At 39.1% G+C, this 22,455-nt stretch overlaps 1 protein-coding gene across 1 annotated transcript; it reads right to left on the reverse strand.

The window, feature by feature from the left end:
• Positions 1-6,656: 6,656 nt before the first annotated feature.
• On the reverse strand, positions 6,657-15,479 carry LOC127207619 (olfactory receptor 5M11-like). The gene is made up of 2 exons (XM_051167050.1): positions 14,889-15,479; positions 6,657-7,637 (listed from the first exon to the last, which is right to left on the reverse strand). The coding sequence occupies exons 1-2, from the start codon at positions 15,477-15,479 to the stop codon at positions 6,657-6,659; spliced, it is 1,572 nt and encodes a 523-aa protein (XP_051023007.1).
• Positions 15,480-22,455: the final 6,976 nt, after the last annotated feature.

Below are 22,455 nucleotides of genomic sequence, written 5' to 3' on the forward strand. Positions count from 1 at the left end.
CGTGGAGCCTTTGGACCCAGACTGGACTCGGCAGACAGTTCGGCCCCAGAGTCCCAGGTACTGGCCCAGCCCAGCAAGCAATTCTGCCCGAGGCACTAACTCAGCTTTGGCCACAGCTCCCCTGCTATGGCGCAGGCTTTGTTGAGCGTGCAGCTCCATGCTAGGCAGCACCTCAGCTCAGCGGCAGCTCCCCTGCGGTGACACAGTCTGGGCGGAGCACTTGGTTTCACCACAGGCGCTAACTCAGAGCAGCCGCAGGTCTCCTGCTGTGGCGCAGGCTTGGTGGAGTACGCAGTTCCATACTAAGCACCACCTCAGCTCAGTGGCAGCTCCCCTGCGGTGACACAGTCTGGGCAGAGCACTTGGTTGAACCACAGGCACTAACTCAGAGCAGCCGCAGTTCTCCTGCTGTGGCGCAGGCTGGACAGAGCTCTCGGTTCCACCAGCTCTAAGACTCTGGTTGGACACAGTGTGCAGTTTGAATCCAGAGTTTCTGGCTGAGATTGATAGTCAGTTTGGGCCCTGAGTCAATAACTGACCACAGAACGCACTTTGGGCCTAAAGGCCCTAGCGGAGCTTGGAGCATAGTCCCAGCTCAAAAATTTTGGCTGGACCCTGTGCGCATTTTGGGCCCAGAATCCCTAGCTGAGCTTGGCAGACGGTTCAGGCCCTGAGAATCTAGCTGAGTTCAGCCTGTGGTTCAGGCCCAGTGTTCCTGGCTGGACTTGGCAGGGAACACAGAAGGCTGTGGATACCTTGGCCTGACCCAACGCTCATTCAGAGACCCAGAACAATTGCAGGATCCACAGCACAGGGGGGCTGAAGATCACTGGCTGTGAGAGACCAGAACAACAGGGCTAACCTCCTAACATCCACACCAGTGAAGCTTTGAGCTCACAGCCTAGAGAAATCATGAGAAAATAAGTGAATCTATTGTCAGACACCCTCCATCCAACTCTGGAAGCTACCCAACAAAAACAAAGACGGCAAGATGTCTAAAGGACAACGAAAAAGCATACGCAAAAACCCCAAAACAACATGGCGTCTCCAGTTTCCAGCTATCCCAAAGAAAACAACCCAGAGAACTCAAATACAACGGAAATACAAGAAAATGACCTCAAATCCTTAGTAATGAGGATGATAATGGAGGAAACAAACAAAATTCGTAATCAAATGCAGGAAGACGCAGACAAACAGGTGAGAGACATAAAAGACGCACATAGAGTGGAACTGGAAAAATTGCAGGAAAATGCAAACAACCAGATGAAAGAAATAAATAAAACGGTTCAAGCTCTGAAAACCTATAAAGAGGCAATGGAAGAAACTCAGGAATATACAAAAATCAGATGAAAGAAATCAAAAATCAGTTCAAGATCTGAAAATGAAAATGGATTCAATGATAAACACACAGACAGAAGAAAAACGAGAACGTGAGACCTCAGAGAAGAAGGCGAGCACACAGAGGTGAGCTTTTCTAACAGAATCCAGAGATGGAAGAACGAATCTCCAGGGCTAGAAGATACAATCACAGATATTGAATCAACCATTAAAGAAAATGCCAAATCTGAAAAACTCCTGACACAAAACATCCAAGAAATAAAGGACACCATGAAAAGAAGAAATCTAAGGATAATAGGCATTGAAGAAAGAGAAGACATCAGACTCCAGGGCCCAAAAACTATTCTCAACAAAATCATAGAAGAAAATTTCCCCAATCTAAAGAAAGAAATGCCTATAAACATACAAGAGGCCTACAGAACACCAAATAGAATTGACCAGAAAAGAAAAACTGCCCGCCACATAATAATCAAAACACAAAACATGCAGAACAAAGAAAAAATATTAAAAGCTGCAAGGGAAAAGGGCCAAATAACATTTAATGGCAAACCTATCAGAATTACACCCGACTTCTCAGCAGAGACTATAAAAGCCAGAAGGGCCTGGACAGAGATCCTGCAAACCCTAAGAGACCACAGATGCCAGGCCAGACTACTTTACCCAGCAACATTATCAATAACCATTGATGGAGAAAACAAAATATTCCATGACAAAAACAAATTCAAACAGTACCTATCCACAAACCCAGCTTTACAGAAGGTACTAGAAGGAAAACTCCACCCGAAAGGGTCAAGCTACAACCAAAATTACCCAGGAAATAAATAAACTATCCCATGGTAAAAACACAACTACACAAACGCTCGACTGGAAACAACATCAAAATTAAGACTCTTAACAGTCACTGGTCATTAATATCTCTCAACATCAATGGCCTCAATTCTCCAATAAAAAGACACAGACTAACTGAATGGGTACATAAACAAGATCCAACATTCTTCTGCATCCAAGAAACACATCTCACCCATAATGAAAGGCATTACCTCAGGGTAAAAGGTTGGAAAAAAATATTCCAAGCAAATGGTCACAAGAAGCAAGCAGGTGTAGCCATTTTAGTATCGAACAAAATAGACTTTCAACCAAAATTAATCAAAAGGGATGAGGAAGGACACTTCATACTCATCAAAGGTAAAGTCAACCAAGATGACATCACAATTCTGAACATCTATGCTCCCAATACAAGGGCACCCACATTTGTAAAAGATCTCCTGAAAAAGCTTAAACCACACATCGATCCCCACACAATAATAGTGGGAGACTTCAACACCCCACTCTCACTGAAGGATAAGTCATTGAAACAGAAACTAAGCCGAGAAATAACATCATTAACCAATGCCATGGGTCAAATGGATCTAACAGATATCTATAGAACCTTTCACCCAAACAAGAAAGAATACACCTTCTTCTCTGCACCCCATGGAACCTTCTCCAAAATTGATCACATCGTAGGTCAGAAAGCAAGCCTCAATAGATACAAGAGGATTGAAATAATACCTGTATCCTATCAGATCACCATGCTCTTAGGCTGCAATTCAACAACAACAGAAATAACAAAAAGCTTACACGTACGTGGAAACTAAACAACTCTCTGCTAAATGACACCTGGGTCAGGGAAGAAATAAGAAAGAAATCAAGGAGTTTCTGAAATTCAATGAAAATGAAGAAAACAACATACCCAAATTTGTGGGATACATTGAAAGCAGTGCTAAGAGGAAAATTCATAGCACTAAGTGCCTTTAAAAAGAAATTGGAAACATCACACATAAGCATCTTAACAACACAACTGGAAGCCCTAGAAAAAAAAGAAGCAGAAACACTCAAGAGGAGTAGACGCCTGGAAATAATCAAACTCAGGGCTGAAATTAACAAATTAGAAACTAAGAAAATAGTCCAAAGAATCAACAAAACCAAAAGCTGGTTCTTTGAGAAAATCAACAAGATAGACAGACCATTAGCCAAACTAACTAAAAGGCAGAGAGACAGTATTGAAATCAACAAAATCAGAAATGAAAATGGAGACATAACAACAGACACTGAAGAAATTCAAAGAAACATAAGATCCTACTTTGAAGGCATATACGCCACAAAATTTGAAAATCTAACGGAAATGGACGATTTTCTTGATCAATTTCACTTGCCAAAGTTAAATGAAGAACAGATAAACAAGCTAAATAGTCCCATTTCCCCTACAGAAATAGAAGCAATCATCGATGGTCTCCCAACCAAAAAAAGCCCAGGGCCAGGTGGTTTCAGTGCAGAATTCTACCAGACCTTCAAGGGCGAGCTAATACCGATACTCTTCAAGCTACTCCAAAAGATAGAAATGGATGGAAAATTACCAAATTCATTCTATGAGGCCATAGTCTCATTGATACCTAAACCTCACAAAGACTCAACAAAGAAAGAGAATTTCAGACCAATTTCTCTTATGAACATAGATGCAAAAATACTAAATAAAATACTTGCAAAACGAATACAGGAACACATCAAAGATATCATTCATCATGACCAAGTAGGCTTCATTCCAGGCATGCAGGGATGGTTTAATATATGGAAATCCATCAATGTAATCCACCATATAAACAAACTGAAAATAAAAAACCACATGATCATCTCCTTGGATGCAGAGAAAGCATTTGATAAAATTCAACACCCATTCATGTTTAAAGTTTTAGAGAGATCGGGGATACAAGGCACTTTCCTCAACATAATAAAGGCTATATACAGCAAGCCAATAGCCAAAATCAAAGTAAATGGTGAGATACTCAAGGAAATTCCTCTCAAATCGGGAACAAGGCAAGGCTGTCCACTCTCTTCATATCTCTTCAATATAGTACTCGAAGTTCTAGCCAGAGCAATAAGACAACAAAAGGAGATCAAGGGTATCCAAATGGGAAAGGAGGAAGTCAAATTATCGCTATTTGCAGAAGATATGATAGTGTACATAAGTGACCCTCAGAATTCCACCAGAGAACTCCTAAAGCTGATAAACACCTTCAGCAAATTGGCTGGATACAAAATTAACTCAAAAAAGTCTGTAGCCTTCCTATACACAAATGACAAGCTTGCAGAGGAAGAAATTAGGAAAACCACACCCTTCACCTTAGCCACAAGCAATATAAAATATCTAGGAGTTACCCTAACTAAGCAAGTGAAGGACTTGTTGGAAAAAAATTTCAAAACTCTGAAGAAAGAGATTGAAGATGACCTGAGAAGATGGCATGATCTTCCTTGCTCATGGATCGGGAGAATTAACATAGTAAAAATGGCCATCCTACCAAAAGCAATCTACAGATTCAGTGCAATCCCTATCAAAATACCTACACAATTTTTTAAAGACATTTAAAGTTCAATTCTGAACTTCATATGGAAAAACAAAAATCCAGAATAGCTAAAACAATCTTGTACAATAAAAGGTGCTCCGGAGGAATCTCCATACCTGATCTCAAACTGTACTATAAAGCAATAGTAATTAAAACAGCATGGTACTGGCACAGCAACAGGCTGGTTAATCAGTGGAATCGAATCGAAGACCCAGATATGAATCCACACACATATAGTCACTTGATTTTTGACAAAGAAGCCAAATCCATTCAATGGAAAAAGGATAGCATCTTCACAAATGGTGCTGGTCTAACTGGAGGTCTATGTGTAAAAAAATGAAACTGGAACCATATTTGTCACCTTGCACAAAACTCAAATCCAAGTGGATTAAAGACCTCAACATAAAACCAGAGACACTAAGTCACTTAGAGGAAAAAGTGGGAAAGAGCCTGGAACATATTGGCACAGGAGCCAACTTCCTGAACAGAACACCAACGGCCCAGACCTTAATGTCAACCATTAATAAATGGGACCTCATGAGGCTGAGAAGCTTCTGTAAGGCAGGAGACACTGTCAAGAGAACAAAGCGACAGCCTACAGACTGGGAAAAGATCTTCACCAACCCTACATCTGACAAAGGTCTAATATCCAAAATATAGAAAGAACTCAAGAAATTAAACACCACCAAACCGAATAACCCAATTGAGAAATGGGGCTTGGAACTAAACAGAGAATTCTCAACAGAGGAGTATCAAATGGCTGAGAAACACTTAAAGAAATGCTCAACCTCCTTAGTCATCAGGGAAATGCAAATCAAAACAACTCTGAGATTCCATCTTACACCCATCAGAATGGCTAAGATCAAAAACTCAAGAGACACCACATGCTGGCGAGGATGTGGGGAGAGAGGAACACTCCTTCATTGCTGGTCGATTGCAAACTAGTACAGCCACTTTGGAAATCTATCTAGTGCTATCTCAGAAAAATGGGAATAGGGCTTCCTCAAGACCCAGCTATTCCACTCCTTGGAATATACCCAAAAGATGCTCCAGCACACAACAAGAAAATTTGCTCAACCACGTTCATAGCAGCCTTATTCATAATAGCCAGAACATGGAAACAGCCTAAGTGTCCCTCAGTAGAAGAGTGGATAAAGAAACTGTGGTACATATACACTATGGAATACTACTCAGCTATTAAAAACAAGGAATTCCCGAAATTTGTGGATAAATGGATTGAGCTAGAAATGATCATAATGAGTGAGTTAACCCAGAAGCAGAAAGAATCAAATGGTATATACTCACTTATATCTGCATACTAGCCCAAGGGACATGTCCCACGAAAGCCTTCACTTACCAGGAAACTGGGACAGAGGGGAAGGCATCCTATTGGGACTCTAAATGAGAGACACATGGGAGAATAGCAAAACAAAAGGATCCAGGGGGTCCTAGAAACCTACAAGTAGAACAATATGATAGGCAGATTTGGGCCCAGGGGTCCCGCTCAAACTAAGGCACCAGCCAAGGACAATACAGGCGGTAAACTTTAAACCCCTTCCCAGATCTAGCCAATGGTCAGAACATTCTCCACAGTTGAGTGGAGAGTGTGATATGACTTTCTCACGTACTCTGGTGCCTCACATTTGACCATGTCCCCTGGAGATGGAGACCTGGTGGCACTCAGAGGAAGAACAGCAGGTTGCCAAGAAGAGACTTGATACCCTATGAGCATATACAGGGGGAGGTAATCCCCCTCAGGAACAGTCATAGGGGAGGGGAATAATGGGAACATGGGGGGGGAGGGAGGAATGGGAGGATACAAGGGATGGGATAAACATTGAGATGTAACAAGAATAAATTAATAATAAAAAATGACAAAAAAAGAATTAATTAATAAAATATATACTTAAAAAACTCATCAAAATACAAAAGTGCTTGTCATGAAACCCTAGTTGCAGGTTTGACAACTGGAGGCATCAGTGCTGTCCTAATAACGTTTCTCCTGAGGACTGCCTTCAGTGCCTGCTTTACATCTTTATTCCTCAGGCTGTAGATCAATGGATTCAGCACTGGACTTACAAAGGTATAGAAGACAGCTATAATTTTGGATTCTTCCACAGTCTTGTCAGTGGGTGGTCTCACATACATACAGAAGAGGGTTCCATAAAACAATGTGACAGCCACCATGTGGGAACCACAGGTGGAGAATGCCTTGCGTCTTCCTTCAGCTGATTTGATCCTTAAGATGGCAGCAATGATGAAGGCATAAGACACCAGGATGATTGTGAGGGAACTGGAGAGGTTGAAACCAGCTGATATTAACATGGCATGTTCTTTGATGTAAGTATCAGAGCAAGACAGCTTAATGAGTGGTGGGTCAGCACAGTAGAAGTGGTTGATGACATTGGACTTACAAAAGGTCATACTGAAGGTTAGGATGGCTTGGAATAGCCCATCTGAGAAGCCATAAACATAAGGGCATATGGCCAAGCAGATGCAGACTCTCCTGGACATTTTCACACTGTAATGCAGAGGACTGCATATAGCCACATAGCGGTCATAGGCCATGGCTGCTAGCATGTAAAACTCTGTGAGGAGAAGGGCAATGAAAAGGTAGCACTGGACGAAGCAGCCAATGAATGAAATGGTCTTCTTGTCTGATAAGAAATTACTCAGCATCTGTGGGCTGGCAGTTGAGGTATAGCATAGATCCACAAATGCCAAGTTACTGAGGAAGAAGTACATGGGTGTATGAAGCCGGGAATCCAGTCTGATCAGGGCCATCATGCCCATGTTGCCTAAGACAGTGACCAGGTAAACAAACAGAAACAGCATAAAGAGGAGAGGCTGGAGTTCGGGTCGATCTGTGAGGCCCAGTAGTATGAATTCTGTAATTTCTGTGTTGTTTGTGAGGAGCATCTCTTGAGACCTGTTTTTGTGCTTTAAGCTGTGAAATCAATGCTGACATAGAGATTAAAAACAATGACAGTTAAAATCATGTTTTTCTTAAAATATTACATCTGTAGTAAATTATACAATAATCATTCTCTTTCTTTTTCATTCTTCTCGATTGTGCTTCTAATTTTATGCCTATAACAAGTAACCTTCGTTATGCGTATGACAAGAATAAACCTTTGATGCATCTGTCCTATCTCTCCCTAAATCGTTTTGTCTCCCAATCTACCAATCCCACAAAGCTAAGCAGATTAAGGTTCTTTCTGAGGCATTTCTTAATATTTCCCTCATAGATGAATCTAATACAGTCTATTTATTTCCATGTTTCAAGGACATCTCCCACACCTATATATGGACATCCAGGGTTCATAGTAGCATTTAAGAGTAAAACAAAGTCGTGTTCAACTGTGCCAAGAGTATTCAACATGTATTTGTATTCTGGTTAAGAGAACAAAATAAACAAAATATTTGATAGGTGTAAGAATTATTGTCTATGAAAATAGAAAGAATCTTATATATTTTTCTGATGTTATGTAAAATATGGAAACAATTACAACTTAAAATTTTTATGTGCAAAAGTACTTCATAGAAAGCTTAGAATTCAATTAAATTCATATCCATTTCAATGAAATACTTTGCTCTTTGATGGAGTTTTATTCCATCCTATGAAATAAAGAAGTCATTTTATTTGTAGAAAAATATAAGGAAGTCTAGAATTTTATGTTAGGAAAAGTGAACCAGATTAAGAAAAAGAAAAGTACTATGTAGATAATAATATTTTTCAATCACTTAGCAAAAGGCTTTTTGAATTTCAACACTAGTTTTTTATAGAATGAATAAATTTTCAATGTTTTATTTCCTTTGTGGTATTTTGATATGGATACCCTTTTGTGATAATTATGGAAAATATGTATGTGTGTTTATTCTTTTAACAGAAATTGTTATAAAATTATTAATGCAATAAAAAATTGTAGTGTCTCCTGCAGTAAACCTAATTATTGTGTAGTTTATTTTTTAAATAATTAATAACAATTTTATTTGTGTAGTTTTATGATTATTATAAATACTTAATTCCAATAAATTTTAAACATATTATGACTAATATAAGTGAGAAGAACATACTTATTGCAGCTAGACCCTAGACTAACATTAACACTAATTGATAACTGATTCCAAGAAATAAATATCCCAAATGATATAAAAATAAGTGTGTGGACATAGATTTTATAATTTTGTTCTTACCTTGCCCAGGAAAATTTCTTCCCAAGACACTACCAACCGACGCAAGAAACTGCTGAACACTATATCAAATTTGTAACCTGGAGCTTTTATTTCCAAAACTATCATTGCACATACCCCCAAAGATTTAATTAAAGAAAATTAGTAATTGGTATAGCTATTCACTCACTAACCTAGGGATTTGAGCAACGGAAGTGTATTGGCTTGTAATCACCTGCAGGTGAATGTTTCAACTGCTCAAGAATTGATACTTAGGGGATTTTTTTTTTGTATGACAAGTTAGTATTTCGCTCAAAAAGATAAGTTGACAAATCTGAGTCCAACCTTGTTTTCTCTATATATAAGACCAAAATAACTTGTAACCAATCCCATAGAAAATAACCCTCTGTAGATCAAGAAAGCAACCAAAAACCTACTCAACCACCCTTAAAGGAAACGGAGCATCATTCTCCTAAGGTTCCTTCCATCTGATTTGGGACAAATAATACCTCTGTAGGGAGGCTAAATGAAATTGGGGAAATGGTTAAACAAGCTAGGAATAGCATTTTTGGTCCAGTGTCTAAATGTTGAGAAATTCCAGGCTTAATTAGAATCTTGTGTGGGACAGTCTGAAATGCTGAACCAATTGGGATTGGTCGCTTTCTTTGAAGGTGTCCTGGGAGCTGTCTTATTCTGATGAGGAACAGCAACAGAAGCGCTTGGTGCCGCCAAGACAGGGTAAACAAGCCCTCAATAGTTCCTGCCTCACAAATATGTCTGTCACATATATTGGGCTAGAAGGCTGAAGATGATGCTCCAATGTTATAGAGAGTTTTGGGTGACTGTTCAGGTAGCAATCCATCTCTGTCCTTTTCTCGTTTGGAAAGCTCCTAATGTGCACTCCCTGTATACTCAGGTTATCAATATTATTCCTTCTCAAGTCTCTGTTGGGGTTTAAGACCAAATAGTTTAGTTTACAATTAAGCTTAGTTGTTTAGGGGTTAAGATGTTTTTAGGTCTAGATAGATGTTTTAAATTGATAACGATGAAATATGATAGATATTGATTTACATTCAGAATTTTAGATGCACCAAGATAGAAAAGGTGATTTCTTCCAGGCTGCCAAATACAAATAGCCAAAACACTAAAAATGTAACATTTATATAATTCCTAATTGTTTCATGGTTCTCCTTACTGTATGTGGTTTATGGTATATATGTGTAATAATATGTATGTATGTAAATAATATGTATGTAAAAGTAAAAAAATTTTAACAAAAAAGAAAAAATAGGAGAAGATAAGCTGATCATGGTATAACATTATGGTATAATTCATGGACTTAGATGTTTCTGAGATTTCTCCCAAGCTGAAATGTGTGTTTTACACACTTCTCAAAAAATAGCCTGAGCTAAATTGTTAAATTATAAAATTAACTGAGTAAAATTGTTACTGCTTGGAAAGACTATGCAGAAGGTTATAGCAGAATTAATTTAAGGCAGTGGTTTCAATCTTTCTATTGTTGTGATACTTTAATACAGTTTCTCGTGTTGTAGTGCCCTTCCAACCATAAAATTGTTTCTGTTTCTATTTATCAGCAATAATTTTGCTACTGTTTTGCGTTGTAATGTAAATATCTGATATGCAGAGTATTTGATATGTGACCACTGAAAAAAGTTGTCCACCTCCAATGAGTTGCAACCCACAGGTTGAGAACCATTAATTTAATATTTTAGGATTTGATGTGTAGAATTAATATTTCATGGACAACATAATAAGAATAGAACTTAACAAAATGTAATTTATCTGCAAACACATGAAATGAAAGGACAAATAGAAGAACAGAGGAAGAATGATTTCCACTTATTTATGAAGATAATTATAATTCTAACAATGAAACTAAATAAAAGTTGCCAACTAATAAATTATATAAAACTTTTATCTCCTAGTATACAAACAAATCTATCATTTTAACAATTTTCAAGACATGTGGCCAACCTTATTCTGCTTCTGGAAATACTGGGGAGTCCAACAAAAGTTTCCATATAACACCAAGGAAATGGGGGACCTTTCTTGCAGATTTTGAATCTCGTTGAATAAAGCATCTAAGAGCAGACTCAAAATGAAGCCCAAGAGCAAATTTATGAAAGTTTAACAACAACAACAATCATAGAGAAGGGAACATGTAAATCACAGTAGCTTCCTGGGGAAAGAAGAATAAAAAAGGAAAAAAATGCCTTTTTAGTTAATCTCATATGAAGGCCGAGCATATGGTGCACAAGCTGCAGCAGAGTAAGGAGGAAGTCTCTAAATAAAAGTTAAGAAACCCCAGAGTAACAAAAGTGTCTGTCCTCTATCTAGGATCTACAATAAAAAGATGTGTTCTTCGGAGTTATGAATCAGAAAGGGGTTCAGTACATTAGAGACAATTATAAGGACTGTGCTAGGGGCAGTAATTATAAGAAGGAAAAGTGCATTGTCTCACCAAGAGGTTACTTATTTACACTATCTCTTTAGTAATGGTTAAGATGAACCACTTTCTTAGCATCACCAGTTGCTCAGGAACACTGATTGTCCCAACTGAATTAACTGCTAAGGGAGAATACATTGACTAGTGGATTTACTTACAGGGAGATATCATTCCTTGGGGTAGGAAGCAGTAGCTTTATTTACTAGACCTTCAATACTACTGTAACAATTATCACTTGATTTTAATCTCATGTAAACAAAATATAGTACCAAATTTCTTATTAACTGAAATCATTAATTATAAGACCAATGGTACATGCAGAAGTTCTATTCATCTACCCTACACTCATTGAAAGTGAAGTGTATCTGAAAGGAAAAAAAAGGAATATATACTCATAAGTTTATAGTGGACAAAAGGGTCTAATACTGAGAACAAGAGTAAGAACAGCTAAGCAGCAGGGAGGAAAGAAATTTTCTCAATGTACACCAATTATTTGTAGAAAGTGTCTTTGTGTAACACAATATATCTATCATATTCAATGAAAATATAAAATAAAATGATTTTTAAATGTACATGGGTAATCCTGTGTATTGTTCACAGAGATCTTAAAAATACAACATTTAATAAGTAACTGAGTAAGTACTAAATGAAAGTAATATTTTAATCTTATTTTAATTGTCATTTCCTTTAGAACATATTCAGCACATTAAAACAGTAAGCATTTTAGTGACACTGGTCTGTGTTGTTCCCTTAATTCCTCTGATGTATCACAAATCCTGAGGACAACTTTGCCCTGTTTTGGTTTGAGATTTTGTTGTTGTTGTTGTTGTTGTTTAGCCAATGAAGCATATTTCCCTGCCTGTAGAAAATCCACAATACTATAGTATACATAAGTGTGCCATGTGCTGTGTGCATTTATGAAAGATTAAACAAATACTACTATACTGAATATAGTAAGGCATAGAAGGAATAGTCAATGCAAAACAATCGCTATCTGCTATAACATTGATTATTCAGTTTCTTTATTTCTTCCTTTCTGGTTTTAGTCTTTACGCTCAGATCAATCTCTAAATTGTCAGAGAAAGAGGAAAGCAAAAGCGGTACCCCATCTCTGATTCCTAGAAGAAAGTTGGTTTACAAAACCAAAGCCTGGCTCCACCGGCTTACATCTACAAAAACATAATCCATCAGTTTCATGGTCTGAAATGATTGCTTCTCCACACAAGCACAGCAGTCACAAACAGAAAAGCACTATTGTGGAGGAATGTCTTGAGTGGATGTAACAACTGTCAATAAAGCGCTATTTAGCCAATCAGCTGGGGAGAAGAACAGGAAGTGGAAGGCAGGAGTTCCTCGAGAAGGAGCGGAGCCAAGGGTTGACAGTTGACAGGTGAGGGAGATGGTGCAGAGTTGATGGCAGAAGGAGCAGAGAAGTCTCCGTGGACAAGATTGGCAAGTTCTTAGAATATATGTATGTTATGAGGTTTAGAGTAATTTATTTTAATTTACAAGTAGATTGGATTTAGATTCTAAATCTGGGCAGATTTAGATTCTGCCCGGCGTAGTGCTTGTAGCTCTAAAGTACATTTCAGTCTCTATGCGTTAGTTATTGGCTTCTTAAGCTGAACCAATAGTTTATTCTAACACACTATCATGTTGCCTTTCGTCCCTTTAACTAGAAAGTATGTGTAGATGGACAAGTATACTATTGTTTCTTAATGGTCCTTCATCCAAAAGGCTGATTGGTCTAAGAAGGGAAGAACTGAGCTGAGAGCATATGCACCCTGTTAACTCTTGTAATCAAGTGCCCTGTAGAGAAGCGGGTAGGATCCTTGATAGAGCACTTAGAAGCATTCACCTAGAATATTCCTTCTCCAAATCGGACTGACCTATCAATCTCCTTGGGATTTGTCTACAATACAGATCTGAACATATATCTGAGGTGGGATTTGATTCATTGTTTTTAGCAGCTCCTGCAAGGATACTTGATTTACTAGTTTGTGTAAAGTATTGTGCTCTTTTATGTGAGAAAATGCCTGACAGGTACAACATGAGGGAAGAAGAACTTATTTGGGTTCATTGTTTAAGATGGTGTATAGTCCCCACAGTGGAAAAGCACACAGATGGGAGGCAGATGGCTTGGGCATGATGTGTTCACGTTACGAAAACATAAATTGAATAGCTATGTACATGCTTTCTCCTGTGTTTCCTTACATTAACACATCACGTGGGGCTGCCCCATTCTTAGACATGTTTCCTTGCCTCGGTTTAATCTATGGCAACACCTACACTGGCATACCAAGAGGTGTGACTCCTACATGAATCAAAATCTAGTCAAATGGACTTGTACACTGACTACACACCATTCTGTGAAAAAACATGATTAAGGTCAAGAATAAATAACAAAACAACTTTTTCCAAAACACCTACCATTCAAGGAGTGGTGGTGGTTGTGGTGGTGGTGGAGGTGGTGGTGGGTGGTGGTGGTGGTGGTGGTGGTGGTGGTGGAGGTGGTGTGGTGGTGGTGGAGGTGGTGGTGGGTGGTGGTAGTGGTGGTGGAGGTGGTGGTGGTGGTGGTGGTGGTGGTGGTGGGTGGTGGTGGTGGTGGTGGAGGTGGTGGTGGTGGTGGTGGTGGAGGTGGTGGTGGTGGTGGTGGTGGTGGTGGAGGTGGTGGTGGTGGTGGAGGTGGTGGTGGTGATGGTGGTGGAGGTGGTGGTGGTGGTGGTGGAGGTGGTGGTGGTGGTGGTGGTGGTGGAGGTGGTGGTGGTGGTGGAGATGATGATGGTGGTGGTGGTGGTGATGGTGGTGATGATAGTGGAGGTGGTGTGGTGGTGGTGGAGGTGGTGATGGTGGTGATGATAGTGGTGGTGGTGGTGGTGGTGGTGGTGGTGGTGGTGGAGGTGGTGGTGGTGGTGGTGGAGGTGGTGGTGGTGGTGGTGGGTGGGGTGGTGGTGGTGGTGGAGGTGGTGGTGATGGTGGTGGTGGTGGTGGTGGTGGTGGTGGTGGTGGTATTTGAAAGGGGATATATAAAGGAAGGTGAAATGGTGGATAAATACAAGAATATTACATTATTTATACATGCAAATTTATCAAAAACAACAACAGGAGAATGTAAACATAAACATACTAATACATATGATACCATTTTATAGTTGTGCTTTCTTGGAAACTGGAGGCATCAGTGCTGTCCTAATAACGTTTCTCCTGAGGACTGCCTTCAGTGCCTGCTTTACATCTTTATTCCTCAGGCTGTAGATCAATGGATTCAGCACTGGACTTACAAAGGTATAGAAGACAGCTATAATTTTGGATTCTTCCACAGTCTTGTCAGTGGGTGGTCTCACATACATGCAGAAGAGGGTTCCATAAAACAATGTGACAGCCACCATGTGGGAACCACAGGTGGAGAATGCCTTGCGTCTTCCTTCAGCTGATTTGATCCTTAAGATGGCAGCAATGATGAAGGCATAAGACACCAGGATGATTGTGAGAGAACTGGAAAGGTTAAAGCTTGCTGATATTAACATGGCATGTTCTTTGATGTAAGTATCAGAGCAAGACAGCTTAATGAGTGGTGGGTCAGCACAGTAGAAGTGGTTGATGACATTGGACTTACAAAAGGTCATACTGAAGGTTAGGATGGCTTGGAATAGCCCATCTGAGAAGCCATAAACATAAGGGCATATGGCCAAGCAGATGCAGACTCTCCTGGACATTTTCACACTGTAATGCAGAGGACTGCATATAGCCACATAGCGGTCATAGGCCATGGCTGCTAGCATGTAAAACTCTGTGAGGAGAAGGGCAATGAAAAGGTAGCACTGGACGAAGCAGCCAATGAATGAAATGGTCTTCTTGTCTGATAAGAAATTACTCAGCATCTGTGGGCTGGCAGTTGAGGTATAGCATAGATCCACAAATGCCAAGTTACTGAGGAAGAAGTACATGGGTGTATGAAGCCGGGAATCCAGTCTGATCAGGGCCATCATGCCCATGTTGCCTAAGACAGTGACCAGGTAAACAAACAGAAACAGCATAAAGAGGAGAGGCTGGAGTTCGGGTCGATCTGTGAGGCCCAGTAGTATGAATTCTGTAATTTCTGTGTTGTTTGTGAGGAGCATCTCTTGAGATCTGAAGCTGTGCTTCAGGCTGTGGAAACAAGGCAGGCATAGGGATACAAGAAAGTCAGGAGACCTCGCCCCTATGCTAAGAACTACTGGGAACCAAGAAATGCTTGCACTTTGGAAGAACACATCAATTGGGTATCCAGTACCAAATGATGAGCTCTGAAATCATATGTAGAATACTAGGTTACAGACTGACCAGGTTATACTTTTTTTATGTAGGAACACACACACACACATACACACACAAATCATGCAATTCAGATGAAAAAATGGATTGAATTAAATATTGTATGTTATACAAAATGATCCACATGCTCCAAAATATATGAGACTTTCTCTCATATTTCAAAGCTTAAAATAATGACTTAAAATTTGGTGGTCAACTCTTTTCAGTGAGAGGAAAACTGGAAAAAGAGAAAATAGGAACACATAGCATGGTAGGTGAGGTGGGGCAAATGTGAGAAAACCATGTGCATGTGTAACTGTCCTTGTGAGATCCATCAAATTAAAATGTTAGTGAGAGTTAAAAAAATATAAGAAATGGAAACAAGTATCCAGGAAATTATAGGGCAAATCTATGGAGAACCCACCTATAAAAACCAAGGCCCCAATGTCAGAAATCAGCTGAAATTAGCTCAACAGTAGATTAGTATAGCATATCTAAGCATGTATGATGTTCTGCCTTTAGTTCCTAAAACTTTCAATCTGACACATGGATATGTGTATGCATATCTATAGTATTTATGCACATAAGATTTAAAATGAATGAATAATTAGTTATCTAATAGATAAAATGCCACAGTATTTTAAAGATATTTATAAAAACAATAACTATTATTAACAAAAAGATAAATTACAGTGACTTCTGTAGCTAGTATTTTTGACATTGAAATGCTGCTGTGCCTTTCATTTATTTTAAATTTCTCTTCCTATTATAACCTACTAACACTTAATTTTCTCCTTATTTCTTTTCTTGTCTTAAAATGTTAACTTTACTTTCATATTCAAAATTAACTTTTATTGAACTTCTTTTTATTTACTTTTTTTGTTTTAAGGATGTGCATTTCAACACAAGTGAAGGGCAAAGGGCACCTCGTTCTGTGTTTCCACCATATGGATCCTAAAGATGGAACTCAGGTAATCAGCCTTGGAAAAAAATTACCCTTACCCTTTAAACATTCTTCCCAGCCCTCATATTTAAAATATTTTTAATTGAGTAACTCCAAAAATTATGCTTTTATCATAAAATTAGTGACCTCTCTTACTTCACTATATGTTTCACAAAACTGATAAGCATCTAAACCTCCTGTTCACTTGTCCCAGTTTAAATTCTTAGGCAGTGTTGTTTGGATGGATTAGTGGTGGTTACCAACACTACCGTGGTCTTCAACGACATGGCAACATATAATTTTAAGCTATTTTCTATGCATGTGATGAGAGACGTCACACTCACAAAACTCTACTGTGCAAATAGAAATATGATTTTCATGTTAGTCATAAGAAAATTGAGATAATTAGGAGACCATCTATCTGAGAGAGCTTGTAGGGTGTGATGTATAAACACAAAATTGTCTTGTTTTTAAATCTCTTTTGTCAGATCTTTTCTGTAACCTGGAACACATTATGAAATTCTCTATGACATATCATATGATATCCAGAAAACACAAGTGAAACCTTTGCAGAAAACAGGAGCTCCATGGCATTGTCACATAGTACGACTAGGGATAGAATTGTGTCGCAACTCGCTTAAGCACAAACATGCTTTATCATAGGACTACTCTGTGCCTTTCATTAGTCCTGACCTAAGGTGTACATTGTAATGCTATAATCCAAACCACACTCACTGTTTCTTATGTCACAATTCGTACCGCACTCCTTACTTCCTCACAGACACAGGCTCCCAACTGAGACATCCTGAGGAACTAATTAACACGCTTCCATGTTCCAGGATTGCTTATCTGGAGAAGAGTGTGTGAATCAAAGTGGATATAAGTGGCCACATATTCGGTTCCTCAATCACTATGCTGCCTCAGCTTGTGTCATGACCTTCCCCATTTCACAAGAGAGCTATAAAAAGAGATCATGACTTTGACCAAATATGAGCTAAGTCTGTCTCTTCAGAGTCCTGTTATTCCCTGTGGTCCTGGATCCTAAACTCTCCTCAGAGCCTCACACCTCACACTTCTGTATCTCTATGTGATTAAAAGTTGTCTGATAAGCATATTGCCCCAAACAGTCATTCTTAGAGTCCCTGTTAAATATGTATCCAAACCTATTCACTATAACCATCAAATTCATGTACTAAAACTGCTCTTCATATTAGAATGTGTGGGAAGCTGCCTAAAATGCTGCTTATTAAGTCCAAATGAATCACAGATAGAGGAGTCACATCATTTTCCAAATTGCAGGTTGTAAATGTTCCACTGAAAAACAGGCTCACAGGGAAAACAAAGTGCAGGAAAAGCACCTCTCTGAAGAGCCGTAGTTTATAAAGTTTTTTTTGGCTCAAGGACATGAGCACCCATGCTAAGATGCTGAAGTGGAAAAGCACTAGAAGAGATAGAGGCTGTGTTTAACATTGTGAGTTTGGGGTGACCGAAGACAGCCTTTAATTCAGTAAAATACAGTTTGGACTCTTTCCGGTATGAAGGTTGTGAGAGACAAGTTGTGTCCTATGTGACCTGGCCCCAGTGCTAAAAGTTGCAAGGCACAAAGCTGGGAGGAAGAGATTTTAGTGAGAGGTATGAGGTCACAGCAGTTCCCTGAACTTAACATTGAGAAAATGACTTTTGGAGGATGTACCTGGTGTTTGAGCTGGAGAGCAGCAGCTAGGGAGTCTGTGGACTGAAACAGGTAGTGATATGTCTCCATATGAGAATGACACGCAACATATTAGGAGATTATGGTCTCTATAACTGAAGTGAACAGCTTTTAAGAACCCGGTACCTTTTCACAGTCGTTCCAGTGAATAGAAATGTATAGGATCTTTAACAAGTGAATGTTCCTTCAAGTAGCCAGTGAGAAGCTTAAGAAGTTAGAGCCTACTAAAAGTCAGACTAAAGCAGGAGATCACCTCACACTTTAAGAAGAGATTTCTGGGAATTAGGAAGAAATTGCAGGAATAGCGTTACTCTCCTTGGTAGTGTTAGTGTTGTTATTGAAATACAGGTGATAACCTTTGTACCATATCATGTTCAGCCAATCATCCTCTAAAAGTCAAATTAACAGTAAAAAGCAGAAAAAGGACATTTGTTCACTGTTGCCACTTGTAAAAGGTGAACGAAGACAAACAACAGACAACCAAGATTTCCTGGGCATCCTGAAATAAGGTTAAGTTAAACAGAGGGCTAAGGACGCACACATCTAAACAGTACTGAACAGCATATCCTGCCCACCACTGACCCATCTTTTTTTTTACTCAGTCTCATCCTATAAGTTAGTCTGACTAGATGTAACAACCATGTGAATTCTTTTTTAATGTTATTTTTATTAATTAAACATTTTACATATATGTTTATATTATTACATGTACATACAATAAACTACCTTATCAAGAAGAACGTGACACAATCAGGAATTATATAAATGTTACATTCTTAGTGTTTTGGCTATTTGTATTTGACAGCCTTGAAGAAAACATCTTTCCTGTCTTGGTGCCTCTAAAATTCTGAATATAAATCAATCTCCATCACATCTTGTCATTATCAACCTAAAACACCTATCTAGACCTAAAGACATCTTAACCCTTAAACAACTAACCTCTATTGTAAAACTAAGCTACCTGGTCTACAACTCCATCAGAGACAAGGGCCCCTCAGGTTGGGACATTTCTTTTCTCCCAACATGAGTGTCTGTACGAAATTCCCACTTCTTTGAGGTTCATTGTTGCAATATTCTCTTTTTTTCTTTTTTCAAATTTATTTTATTAATTTATTCATATTACATCTCAATTGTTACCCCATCCCTTGTATCCTCCCATTTCTCCCTCCCTCCCATTTTCCCCTTAGTCCTCTCCCTGACTGTTAAGGAATTAAAACTGAGACATAATTTCTTGGCTTGATTTAGAGTTCTTTTCACTTTACTATATAGAGATAACAAAAACACAAGACTTCCTTCTGACTCCGACACATACCTCTGTTTTTGGTCTCTGAGTCTCTGATTGTATGTGTTTCTGAATGCTGCTATAAACTATAAGATACATCCCTACTAATACTTGCTTGAGAGGAGTGGCCACCCTAAGCCAATCTGCAGAGGGACTGAGACGCAGCACAGTGAGCGTGAGCTTCCACTGGGGACCACCTTTCTTGGCTTTAATTGGAACGGTTTTGGATACAGAAACTAATTAGACATCTCAGTCATCATATTTTCTGTGATTTCATAGTTAAACATATCTTTACAATGAGCAGAGGACACGGTTTATTTTGATTGCCCTTTGTAGTGTGCTAAAAATGCTTAAATAAGGTGAACCCAGTCAGCTTAGAGTCATTCTCTAAGAACTTAAGAAATCCTGTGCCTTGAGGATTCCAAATAAGCAGAGAAGAAGAACATTCAATTTACATTAAAACTTAACCAATACAAAAATAATCACAATAATAGCCAGCAGTAGTGTGTGACATGTGACATACTCAGCAGGTAAAAGCACTTGCCTTCCATCCTGATCATGGGATTCTGATCCCTGGAACACACACAGTGTAAGGAAAGAACAGAGTTTTCAAATTTGTTCTGTTTGCAACAAACACACCATACACACCCTCTGGTAACACATGAGTAAATCTAATGAAAATTAAAATAATAAATGTAAAATAAAGTGACCACTTTAGAAATTACAGCTATTATTTAATACTTTTACTTCTCTTCTCACACTCCCTCTTTTGAATAAACGAAGGGAGTTTTTATTCACATGTATCATTATGTAATATATACAGACACGAAAACACTTCCAGGTATATTATGTAATGAATATATACATACAAATACATTTAAATATATGCATAGGTGTTTTAAAAAAAACACCAAGATAGGTAACACACATAAATAATATGACACACACACAAAAGTACTTTTACATGACATATTTTTCTTTGTTTTATTTTTGTGTTCCCTTAACATCCTCATCAAAGCCCATTCCTCCCCTCATCCTAGTCCAACCCTCCTCCCTCTCCCCACTCTCCCCTCCCCTATTCCTCAGAAAAGGGGAGCCCCCTTCCTGTCCACCACAGATCATCAAGTCCATCAGAACTGAGTGTGTCCTCTTCCCCTGTGGCCTGGCATGTCAGTCCTGCAAGGGGGAAGTGATCAAAGAGCTGGCATCAGACTCCATGTCAGAGAGAGCCCCTGTTTCCCTTACTAGGGAACCCACATGAAGCCTGAGCTGCCCATCAGCTACATCCGTGTAGGAGGCTTAGGTCCAGTCCGTTCATGGTCCTTCATTGGTGTTTCACTCTTGTCAAGCTCCTCTAGGCCCCGGTTAGTTGGCTCTGTTGGTCTCCTTGTGGAGCCCCTGTCTCCTTCGGCTTGTTTGTTACTTCCCTGGGATTTTCCATAAGACTTCCTATGCATTGCCCATTGTTTGGCTGTGAGTATTGCATCTGTTTATTTCTTGGTACTCCTAGGTGGAAACTCTCAGAGGACAACTCTGCTATAGTCCTTTCTGCAAGCATAGCAGAGTATCCTTAATGCTGTCAGGGGTTGGCTCCCTCAATCTCTGCTCTATCTTCTCTCTTAAATCCTGCACATCTTGTAGACAGGATAAATTTTGAGTCAAAGTTTTGTGGGAGGGGTTGACAGACTACTCCCTTGACTAGGAGTTTTGTCAAGTTAGAGGATGTCCTCTTTAGTCACTCTGTCCCCTACTACTGGAAGTCTCTAGCACAGAGTCCCCCTCATGGTCTCCTAGGAGCCTACCCTGACCTAGGTCTCCAGCTTGACACAGAGATGCCCTGGACCACAGTTTCTCTTTTCTCTGCTGGACTTTTGACCTTCTGGCCCCACTTTCACCAAGTCAGATTTTCACACTCATTTCTCTCTGCTCTCCCTCTGCTACCTCGTTCTCTCTCTTCAACAATTTCTATTTCTGCTTCTGAGGGATATTTGAGCATCCTCCCTTGGATCCTTCTTGTTACTTATCTTCTTTGGGTCTGTTCACTATAGTATGTTTACCCTGTATTCTGTGGCTAAAATCTATTCATAAGTGAGTAAACATCATGTGTGTCTTTCTGGGTCTGGGTTACCACATTCAGGATGATCATTTCTAGTTCCATCCATCTGCCTCCAATTTATTTGTTTTAAATAGCTGAGCAGTATCAAATTGTGTACCACCGCAGTTTCTTTAGCTGAGAGACATCTAGGCTGCTTCTAGTTTCTGGCTATTATGAGTCGAGCTCTTATGAACATAGCTGAGAAAATGACCTTATATATACTCATGAGTGGCATATCTGGGTCTTAGGGTAAATCTACTCCCAATTTTCTGAGACAGATCCAGACTGATTTCCAAAGTGGTTGTAAAAGTTTGCACTCCCACCATCAATGGAGGAGTGTTCCCCTTATTACACATCCTCACCAGCATGTACTGTCATTTGAGTTTTTTATTTCTCCATGCTGACAGGTATTAAGATGGAATCTCAAAGTTGTTTTGATTTGCATTTCCCTGCTGACTAAGGAAGTTGAGCATTTCTTTAAGTGCTTCTTGGCCATTAGAGATTTGTCTGTTGAGAATTCTCTGTTTACCTCTTTTCCTCATTTTTTAATTGGATTATTTAATTTTTCTTTAATGTTTTGAGTTCCTTAGATATTTTGAATATTTTTTGTTTGGGGGTTATTTTTGCTGTGACTGATTTTATTTTATTTTTTACATATTCATTTATATTATTACACATATTTATAATAAGCTACCTACAGGAAGAAGAACCACAAAACAATCAGGAATTATATAAAAGTTACATTCATAGTGTTTTGTCTACTTGTATTTGGA

Source organism: Acomys russatus, chromosome 24 (assembly GCF_903995435.1).
Source record: "Acomys russatus chromosome 24, mAcoRus1.1, whole genome shotgun sequence".
In the NCBI taxonomy this organism is placed as follows: domain Eukaryota; kingdom Metazoa; phylum Chordata; class Mammalia; order Rodentia; family Muridae; genus Acomys; species Acomys russatus.